The sequence below is a fragment of the Salmo salar genome, chromosome 28 (assembly GCF_965601325.2).
Source record: "Salmo salar chromosome 28, fSalSal1, whole genome shotgun sequence".
In the NCBI taxonomy this organism is placed as follows: domain Eukaryota; kingdom Metazoa; phylum Chordata; class Actinopteri; order Salmoniformes; family Salmonidae; genus Salmo; species Salmo salar.
This window is the reverse complement of record NC_138318.1, coordinates 5,197,863-5,208,522: the sequence shown is the minus strand read 5'-3', so window position 1 is coordinate 5,208,522 and position 10,660 is coordinate 5,197,863. Positions and strand designations below refer to the sequence as shown.

The following is a 10,660-nucleotide window of genomic DNA, read 5'->3' as shown; positions in this document are numbered from 1 at the left end:
AATGAAGTAAGATCACATTGGTTACAGATCCATGGACTTTTTTCTCTGACAAATATTTTGCCGATAATAAGTATAGTTACTCATAACAATACGATGATCTGTGTCCCTCAGCAATTCTGCCTTTTATCTGTGTGATGTAGGCATGGTGCATACCATTCATGTTTTGAAGACAATCCATCATGTTGAGAATAATTCATCACTAACATCTGTTATTTTGAGTTGGAATACTTCAGTAAAGTTTGTGTTTAAAACAAGCTCTGTGGATTTGGGAAAGAAGACACCCTGATATATCACCTCACTGAAGAGTCAGTGCAGATTGAGTTGAATGACAGAAGATTCTACTACTTACTGCATTGATCCGAATCTATTATCTGCCACTGCACACCTTGCATTGACAATGAGAATCAAAAGTAGTTGGCTAAAATGTGTAGCTAGTTTCACTTCCTTGTCTACGAATCCTTTCGGCCCCGTGATTGGATAACATGGTATAACAGGAGGGGGCTTTAAATATAATGGGCGATATGATTGGATAAGATTAATAGTAGGAATTGCCCACACACCGGTGTCTCATGAGCTGCGCAAACCGCCATTTTGGAGTGACTGAAAGAGACGAAAGATCGAGAAGCCGTGTTCTAAGGTGAATATATCATACCTACATAACAGCGTACATGACGTTATGTTAACATACAATAATGTATATGTTCGAGTGAACTAAAATCGGACAAAAATGTCCCGTTTCCGCTTGCTCAAATGACGTCATCATTTCCTCTACATCTGACGCGTCATTAGCTAGCTACATATGCTATTGCTAAGTTAACTAACATTGCCTCGTCCTTCAGGCCATTTGCTGACCATAGTTTTGGCATACGATTGGTACCAAATGTGTGTAAAACGACACGTTCGGTCAACGTATGAAATACCTGAGATCCTCAGTTTGTTGTGTTATGGTTGTCTGTTAACTAGCATCCGCCCATGCTGGCTAATTAGCTAAGCTTCTTCGTTTAGCTTTAGCTAGCTAGAATAAGAATATTGTCGGCCGTCCAGTTCACTGTCTACCGGGTACGACTGTTGCGAAGTAAATGTTTTATACTTGAATCACAATTGTATGTTGCTTTCTAGATCTGATGGGAAGCATTCAGGCTTAGCTAAGCGGGAGGCCTTCCTCGGCCAGTACTAATCGTGCTGTTTGGATCGCATTGCTAACGTAGGTGTATTCATAATTGCATAGAGTATTGCAGCTCGGGCGGAGGAGCAATCACAAACTTGGCAAAATAATGACTACATTATGGTGATGATTATTGTCCCAGAACTCCAGCTATCGAGCTCATACCCCTGATAGGCTCAAAGCAGCTTGCAGTGGCCTGTCAGCTGACATCAATTGTACTGCAGGTTGTGTTTTGTTTTGTACGCTTTGTACAAAATAATAAAACGCAGAACCACAGGATGTTTCTTAACATAACTCTTTATTAACTAGTTACAACTCCATGTTAGCCTATCTCCAACCACGATCAACTGCCCCTGACCTAACCGTCTGGGTGGTCTTAACCAATCACCGCACAGTATGATACGGCGGTAAAATGCATCCAATTATAATTCAGTATGTATTCACATATGAATATTACATCCCCCTTCTTTTAAACAAAATACAAATGTTTTACATATTCTAAGCTTTTCTTTTGGATACATGCTCTGTAGTTTGAACTCAAGGTAAGTAACCATTTATATTGCATAATACACCAACTGAATCAACATAGACTCTGAAACAATGATCCAACTTTTCAAACAAGGGATTCTCAGCAACTCAGCTTTCACTGTAGAAATGACATCTTAACATTTGAAACAAATACAATACCAAAGCATGTCAAGTGAACTTTCAATAACAAGTTTACAGTCTGGAACGCTTTTAGGGCAGCGATCCGCCTACACCCTTTGACATTTCACAGGTCGAGGACAGCTCTGGGCTTGACCTCTCTTCCTGACCTTGTGCGATATGATGTTGAGCATGCTTCTGTGTCAGTCAACAGCTCTTGTGGTGTTGCAGGTAAGTGTGGTGTATGTTGTGCTGTGTGTGTGTTTAGTCCATCACGTTCTCTTTCAGGGGAACAGTTCATCTCATCAGTGTGTTGTTCTTTTGTGTTCAGTAAGTGACGACGATTGCGGCGGTACACTGCTCCTTCTGCTGTGCGGACGTGATATGAACGTTCAGTGTCAGCTGGCTGGATGACGACTGCTGGTTTCCAGAGGCCATGCTCCTGGATTCTAACTGACTCTCCGTCGATCAGTGGTGGCAGTGGTCTAGCTGACCTGTCGTAGTATCGCTTTTGTTGTTGTTGTCTCTGTGCACGTTTTTCATGCATTTCCTTGTAGCTGACAACCTCAGGTTGCAGCTGCTGGTTGGTGCTGGGAAGGGTTGAGCGAAGTCTGCGGCTCATCAACAGCTGGGCTGGTGATTTGAAGTTGTCAACTGGAGTGTTGCGGTATTCAAGGAGACTGAGGTAGGGGTCTCTCTTGTCTGCTTTTGCTTTGTCCATGAGTGATTTAGCAATCTGCACAGATTTTTCAGCAAGGCCATTACTTTGAGGGTAATGTGGGCTTGTGGTGACATGTGTGAACTCCCATGCTTTTGTGAAGGATTCAAACTCATTTGATTTGTAACAGGGCCCATTGTCAGATATTAAAGTCTCTACAATGCCATGCCTGGCGAAGGCTGCTTTCAGCTTGTGTATCACAGCTGCAGATGTGGTGCTGTGAAGCTTGTCGAGTTCGAAGTATCTGCTGTAGTAGTCCACTGTTACGATGTAGTCCTCGTTGTTCCAGGTGAACAGATCGGTTGCCACAACCTGCCAGGGTCGGTCTGGGATACAGTGAGGTAACATTGGCTCTTTGGTGTTTGAGGGGCGTCTTTCAAGACAGATGGTGCATCTACCAACAATGTCCTCTATTTGTTTGCACATTCCAGGCCAAAACAAAATGTCCCGTGCTCTCTGTTTGCACTTTTCCATGCCCATGTGTCCAGCATGGATCTTTGTCAAAATCTCTTCTCTGAGACTGGTAGGAATAATGATTTTCTCTCCTTTGAAAATGATTCCGTTGATCTGTGATAGTTCATCACGATGGTTCCAGAATTCTGAGACGCTCTGAGGGCATTTTCTCCTCTCCTCAGGCCATCCATCCTGTATGACTTTCCTCAGCTGTGTGAGTTGTGAGTCCTTTTCTGTTTCTGCTTGGATCTCCTTCAGTTTCGTGTCACTAACTGGTAAGTTGCTGTACACAGTGTGCACTTGCATGTCCATGCCCTCACTGAGGCTGCTGTCCTTGTAGGTAAGAAACTTCCTGGAGAGTGTGTCTGCGACAGGGATGTCTTTGCCTGGACGGTGAGTGATTGTGAAGTCGTATTTTTGTAGTTGAAGGATCATTCTCTGTAGCCTTGGCGGGGCTGCAGCTAGTGGTTTCCTCATGATTGACTCAAGGGGCTTGTGGTCGGATTCCACAATGACTTGTCGTCCATATACGTACTGATGGAAACGTTTACATCCGAACAGAATGGCATAGAGCTCCTTTTCGATTTGGGCGTAGTTGATTTCACAGTCTGTGAGAGATTTGGAAGCGTAGCCGATGGGCTTTCCTTCTTGCAGTAGCACTGCACCTAGTCCATACTTCGACGCGTCCACTTGGAGTCTGAGCTCTTTGTTTGGGTCGTAGTAGGCAAGGATTGGTCCTGGTTCTCTCGTGATCAAGTCTTTCACATTCTGGAAAGCAATGTCGTGTTGCTTGTCCCAAAGAAACTCACTGGACTGCTTTAGCAGTTGACGCAGGGGTGCATTAGCATTGGAGAGGCTGGGTGCGAACTTGGCTAAGAAGTTGACCATGCCAAGCACTGTTTCCAGCTCTGCACGGTTCTTTGGTGGCTCCATTTCTTTTATGGCTGAGATCTTCTGTGGATCTGGCTTGATTCCATTCGCTGTGAGAAGATGTCCGAAGTAGCTGACCTCTGTAGCGCTGACTGTGCTCTTCTCGGGGTTGAGCCGGACTCCTCTCTCGCGGGACCTTTGCAGCATCGCGCGGAGGTTTCGGTCGTGCTCCTCTTTGGTTCGACCATAAACAAGGATGTCGTCCACAATTGCCACAACTCCGTCGAGGCCTTCATATACTTCGTCAATCTTTCGCTGAAACTCGTCTTGGGCTGAGATAATCCCAAAAGGCAGGCGACGGAACCTGTAGCGTCCAAACGGTGTGTTGAATGTTGTGAGCTTAGATGACTCTTCTGTGAGCTTGATAGCCCAGTAGCCTGATCTAGCGTCCATGACACTGAAGTAGTGTGCTCCCGCTAGCTTGTGCGTGATACCATCTAGCGTCGGTAAAGGGTAATGGGGCCGTTTGATAGCCTTGTTCAAGTCTCTTGGGTCGAGGCATACTCGGAGCTTGCCTGTGCGTGGTTTCTCCACCACCACTAACGCGTTTACCCAGTCAGTCGGTTCTGTAACCTTGGTGACTATGTCAGATTGCTCCATGCTCTCCAACTCTTTCTTCAGACGGGCACGGAGAGCAAGGGGAATCTTTCTCGGTGGGTAGACCACAGGGGTTGCGTCTGGGTCAAGGTGAATGGTACATTCTCCTGGGAATAATCCTATTCCTGTAAAGACATCAGCAAACTCCTCCAGTACATTTTCTGTCTCTACTGGTGCTGTTACTGATAAAACTAGCTTGATGAGGTCCATGTCTAAACATGCTTTAAGACCTAGCACTGCAGGTGCTCTAGTGTCAACAACGTAAAAGTCCAACATCATGTCACTTTCCTTGTATTTGCATTTGAAAGTGCATGTGCCTTTTACTGGGAGTTGTTCACCACCATAACCAGTCAGTCTGCGCATGGTGGGCTGTAGCTCCCACTCAGATGTCAAGCTGCGGTATTTATTCAGAGGAATAATGTTTACTTGTGCACCAGTGTCTAGTTTGAACTTTAGCTTTGTGCCTTGTGTTCCTATCTCAATGTCAGCAAAGGCTTGCTCTGTCTCTGATATGTGACTTTTCTGTGTCACTGAATCAATAAACAGTTCATCATCATTTGACTCTTTGATTGACATTTCATCTTCACTCACTGTGTGTACTGTTTTTCCACGGTAAGCTCTGCACACTTTTGCAAAGTGGTTCCATTTAGTACACTGTTTGCCTTTAGCTGGGCAATTTCCTTGTTCGCCATGCACTTTGTATCCACAATATCCACATGTTTTGGGGCGTTTTGAGTCTGTGTCGCTCTGTTTTGGAGTTATGTCTCTCTCCGTTCTGAAACGCTCTCTCTGGGCACCGGAGGTGTGCTTTGATGTCTGCCTGACTGCGTGCACTGCTTGTTCACGTGATGCGCTCGTGCTGCGGCGCGAAATGGTTTTCATCTGAGCCTGTGCTAGCTCGTGAGATCTGGCTATGTCGATAGCTTTGTCCAGCGTTAGCTCAGACCCAACATTCAAAAGTTTCTCTCTCACTCGCGGTGAGTGTATTCCAAATACAATACGGTCCCTGACCATCTCATCCTTGTTTGCATAATCACAGTCTTTCACAAGCAGACGCAGCTCAGTCACAAACTGTTCAAAAGACTCGCTAGCTCCCTGTACTTTCTCATGGAATTTGTACCTATCGAAAATTGTATTAGTCTTCGGCACAACATATGCTTCAAAACGATCGTAGTATGTTTTCAGTACCTTTGATTCAGCCTCGGTAAGTGTCCATGTGTTGTAAATATCTCTCCCTTTTTCACCGATCCAGAGGAGCAGGTAGCTACATTTTTCCTCTTCTCCTCTTTCCTTCAGGGGACCGGTGAACATTAGCTCCACATGCTGTTTGTACTTACGCCATGCATCGGGTAAATTTGTAGACTCCCAGTCCATTCGAGGTGAAGGAACTCCAGAAAAATCCATCTTTTAAGACCATCCCACTTCTGACACCATGTTTTGTTTTGTACGCTTTGTACAAAATAATAAAACGCAGAACCACAGGATGTTTCTTAACATAACTCTTTATTAACTAGTTACAACTCCATGTTAGCCTATCTCCAACCACGATCAACTGCCCCTGACCTAACCGTCTGGGTGGTCTTAACCAATCACCGCACAGTATGATACGGCGGTAAAATGCATCCAATTATAATTCAGTATGTATTCACATATGAATATTACAGGTTGTATGCAGCGATGAAGGAAACTCGGGATATTTTCGACTTGGAAAGTCGGAGACAGAGGTCCGACTTTTCCAGTTGGAAAGTATCAGAATCAACCAATAGGAAGCTCCACGGAAAAAAGCGTATGCAAATTTTAACTCGTAGGTTCCGAATTGTGTTAAACAAGGCAGTAGTTTATGCCATGTGCACTTAACGTGGGTGGGCAATAATTTTGTGGGCCACATTGGGTTTTAAAAATTCAGCAGAGCCACACTGATTTTGTTTCTGGACTGATTTGTTAGTCAAAAGCAATTTGCCTGGCTGATAAAGTGCAGTTATTTGAAAACGTATAGGTTCATTATAATTTCTACATACTTTGTCTAGTTTTAGAAGTTCAGGAGTGGCCTGGAGTTTTTTTTTTTTTACCCCCCAACCCCAATTTTTTGTTGTTGAAATATATACATAAAAGTACAATACCAGTCAAAAGTTTGGACACATACTCATTCCAGGGTTTTTCTTTATTTGTACTATTTTCTACATTGTAGAATAATAGTGAAGACATCAAAACTATGAAATCAATCAATAAAATGTCTTTATAAAGCCCTTCTTACATCAGCTGATGTCACAAAGTGCTGTGCAGAAACCCAGCCTAAAATAAAACACGTGGAATCATGTAGTAACCAACAAAGTGTTAAACAAATCAAAACATATTTTATATTCTTCAAAGTAGCCACCCTTTGCCTTGATGACAGCTTTGCACACTCTTGGCATTCTCTCAACCAGCTTCATTGAGTGGTGCAGCAGTCTAAGGCACTGTTTCTTAGTGCAAGAAGCATCACTACAGTCCCTGGTTCGAATCCAGGCTGTATCACATCCGGCCGTGATTGGGAGTCCCATAGGGCGGTGCACAATTGGACCAGCGTCGTCCGGGTTTGGCCAGGGTAGGCCGTCATTGTAAATAAGAATTTGTTCTTAACTGACTTGCCTAGTTAAATAAAAATAATACTTTGAGGTAGTCACCTGGAATACATTTCAATTAAAAGGTGTGCCTTGTTAAAAGTTAATTTGAGGAACTTCTTTCCTTAATGTATTTCAGCCAATCAGTTGTGTTGTGACAAGGTAGGGGTGGTATACAGAAGATAGCCCTATTTGGTAAAAGACCAAGTCTATATTATAGCAAGAACATCTCAAATAAGAAAAGAGAAACGACAGTCCATCATTACTTTAAGACATGAAGGTCAGTCAATCTGGAACATTTCTAGAATTTTGAACGTTTCTTCAAGTGCAGTTGCAAAAACCATCAAGCGCTATGATGAAACTGGCTCTCATGAGGACCGCCACAGGAAAGGAAGACCCAGAGTTACCTCTGCTGCAGCTGATAAGTTCATTAGAGTTAACTGCACCTCAGAAATTGCAGCCCAAATAAATTCTTCAGACTTCAAGTAATTGACTCATCTCAACATCAACTGTGCAGAGGAGACTGCGCGAATCAGGCCTTCATGGTTGAATTGCTGCAAAGAAACCACTACTAAATGACACCAATAAGAAGAAGAGACTTGCTTGGGCCAAGAAATGCGAGCAATGGACATTAGACCGGTGGAAATCTGTCCAAATTTGAGTTTTTTGGTTTCAACCGCCGTGTCTTTGTGAGTAGGTAAATGGATGATCGCCACATGTGTTTCCCACCGTGAAGCATGGAGGAAGAGGTGTTATGGTGTGGGGGTGCTTTGCTGGTGACACTGTGATGTATTTAGTAATCAAGGCACACTTAACCAGCATGGCTAGCACAGCATTCTGCAACTACGCCATTCCATCTGGTTTGCGCTCAGTGAGACTATCATTTGTTTTTCAACAGGACAATGACCCAAAACACACCTCCAGGCTGTGTAAGGCTATTTGAACAAGAAGGCGATGGCATGCTGCATCAGATTACCTGGCCTCCACAATCACCCGACCTCAACCCAATTGAGATGGTTTGGAATGAGTCGGACCGCAAAGTGAAGGAAATGCAGCCAACAAGTCCTCAGGATATGTGGGAACTCCTTCAAGAATGTTGGAAAAGCGTTCCTCATGAAGCTGGTTAAGAGAATGCCAAGCGTGTGCAAAGCTGTCACCAAGGCAAAGGATGGCTACTTTGAAGAATCTCAAATATATAATATATTTTGATTTGTTTAACACTGTTTTGGTTACTATGTGATTCTATATGTGTTATATTATAGTTCTGATGCCTTCACTCTTATTCTACAATGTAGAAAATAGTTAAAGAAAAACCCTTTTAATGAGTAGGTGTGTCCAAACTTTTGACTGGTACTGTATGTGGACACACCTTAAAACTAATGGATTCGGCTATTTCAGCCACACCCATTGCTGACGGGTGTACAAAATCGAGCACACCGCCATGCAATCTCCATAGCCCAACATTGGCAGTAGAATGACCTTACTGAAGAGCTCAGTGACATTCAACGTGGCACCGTCATAGGATACCACCTTTCCAACAAGTCAGTTTGTCAAACTTCTGCCCTTATAGAGCTGCCCCGGTCAACTGTAAGTGCTGTTGTTGTGAAGTGGAAACCTCTAGGAGCAACAACTGCTCAGCCGCAAAGTGGTAGGCCACACGAGCTCACAGAGCGGGACCACCGAGTGCTCTGAACCTTATTTAATTTGGTTAATTCTGGTACTTTCAAGTGAGGAAACTCATCTTTCTATAATGAGTTTCCAAGTCGGAAATGTCTACGTTTCCTAGTTCCGACTAGCCAGTGAATGCGGCATTAGCTCTGACGTGCTAAATGCACTGAATGCATGCACAGTCATACATCTAACTAAAGCTGTAGACTACATAACAGGCTGTTGGGTTTGGGGAATATGTTGGTGGTTGGGAGTTCATTTCTGCAGACTTATCTGCCCCCTTGAATTTACATAGCTAATAGTATTCCGTTAGAAATGTAAACATGTACCATTACTGATTACCTAATTTCACCTTGCATTCCTCTTTCTCCTCACATAAGTTACCATGGGGAATATGTTTGGAAGCCTGTTCAAGGGCCTATTTGGCAAGAAGGAGATGAGGATTCTCATGGTTGGACTCGATGCTGCCGGAAAAACAACCATCCTGTACAAACTCAAACTAGGAGAGATTGTCACCACCATTCCTACAATTGGTAAGGACAATTTTCCTTGAAAGCATTAGCCTATCACCAAAAGGAATTCCACTGCCAGATTAGGCTACGTATGGAATATGTGCCTCATTAATGCCTCTGTAACATTCTGTGTTCTTTGTCCAGGTTTTAATGTTGAAACGGTAGAATACAAGAACATCAGCTTCACAGTGTGGGACGTTGGCGGTCAAGACAAAATCAGGCCGTTATGGCGCCACTACTTCCAGAACACTCAAGGTAAGATCCAATGGCGCTTTGAAGAGCGTTGGCAACGGTGGTCCATAGATGGCCCCATCATTACAAGAACAAGGCTCGCTAGTCAGAGAACCAGTGTCACATTCTCAATATCTAACTGTGTACCTCTGCAGGGCTTATCTTTGTGGTGGACAGCAACGACAGGGAGCGAGTGAACGAGGCGAGGGAGGAGTTGCAGAGAATGCTCGCAGAGGACGAGCTGAGAGATGCCGTGCTGCTCGTTTTTGCAAACAAACAGGTGAGCTTGTTTACTTTGTGCAAAGGAGGGTGTTCATATCTGAATTCTGACTGCCCTACCTCCTTGTAGTGCTCTTTTCTCCTGCTAAACATTATGTGAGTGGACCGTACTCATTGATCATGCACACATAATCATTATTTGCATTGCCAACCCCTTGCGCTATCACTGGGCTTGAGTAAGATATTATAATTGCACAGTGTGGTAGAGGATAAATCATTTGAACCCTTTCTCAGGACCTTCCCAATGCAATGAATGCTGCGGAGATCACAGACAAGCTGGGGCTCCACGCTCTCCGCCAGCGCAGCTGGTACATCCAAGCCACCTGTGCTACTAGCGGGGACGGCCTCTACGAGGGCCTCGACTGGCTCTCCAACCAGCTCAAGAACCAGAAATGATCCATTCCACCATTTCCCCCCCCTTCTTTCTGTCTGACAAGATGGCAGCACCGGTTCCAAGCCCCTGGACCTTCGGAACTCCTCTCTCCACAATCTTTCTCCAAAAACCTCATCCTTCATCTCTTTTTCTGTATCAAACCTTACTCCTGGGGCTCTAGCCTGTGCTGCTTGTGTGTGTGTGTTCTGTGTGTTTGCAGTCGTGTGTGGGTGTGAAGGAGTCCCTGTGTCTGTTAGCTGGGATTGGGAGTAACCCTGGCGTGCCTTTAACACACCTCCGGTGGAAATGGTGGTCTGGCTCCTCAAGCGCCACCCCACCACATCCCACCCAGGCCAACTCTGTCTTGCACGATCCCCTCTTCCCCATACCAAGCATGGTTTTTACAAGGCAAAGAAAGAGCAAGAGTGCAAACGGTTCACCTCTCTGTCCTTGGTAGATATTTAACTTTATTTGTCCCACCAGTGTTGA

The 10,660-nt window shown here is 44.4% G+C and overlaps 1 protein-coding gene across 1 annotated transcript; it reads left to right on the top strand.

Moving 5' to 3' along the window:
- Positions 1-523: 523 nt before the first annotated feature.
- On the top strand, positions 524-10,660 carry arf2b (ARF GTPase 2b). Its single transcript, XM_014179128.3, has 5 exons — positions 524-637; positions 9,157-9,309; positions 9,433-9,543; positions 9,675-9,799; positions 10,033-10,660. Exons 2-5 carry the CDS (start codon positions 9,162-9,164, stop codon positions 10,192-10,194), a joined length of 546 nt encoding a protein of 181 aa, XP_014034603.1. The 5' UTR covers positions 524-637; positions 9,157-9,161; the 3' UTR covers positions 10,195-10,660.

Excerpts from the sequence above, each read along its gene's own strand:
- arf2b (XM_014179128.3), top strand. The coding sequence starts at position 9,162 with ATGGGGAATATGTTTGGAAGCCTGTTCAAGGGCCTATTTGGCAAGAAG. Across the intron at positions 9,310-9,432 it reads CACCACCATTCCTACAATTG|GTTTTAATGTTGAAACGGTA; the intron begins GTAAGGACAATT and ends TTCTTTGTCCAG. Across the intron at positions 9,544-9,674 it reads CTACTTCCAGAACACTCAAG|GGCTTATCTTTGTGGTGGAC; the intron begins GTAAGATCCAAT and ends GTACCTCTGCAG.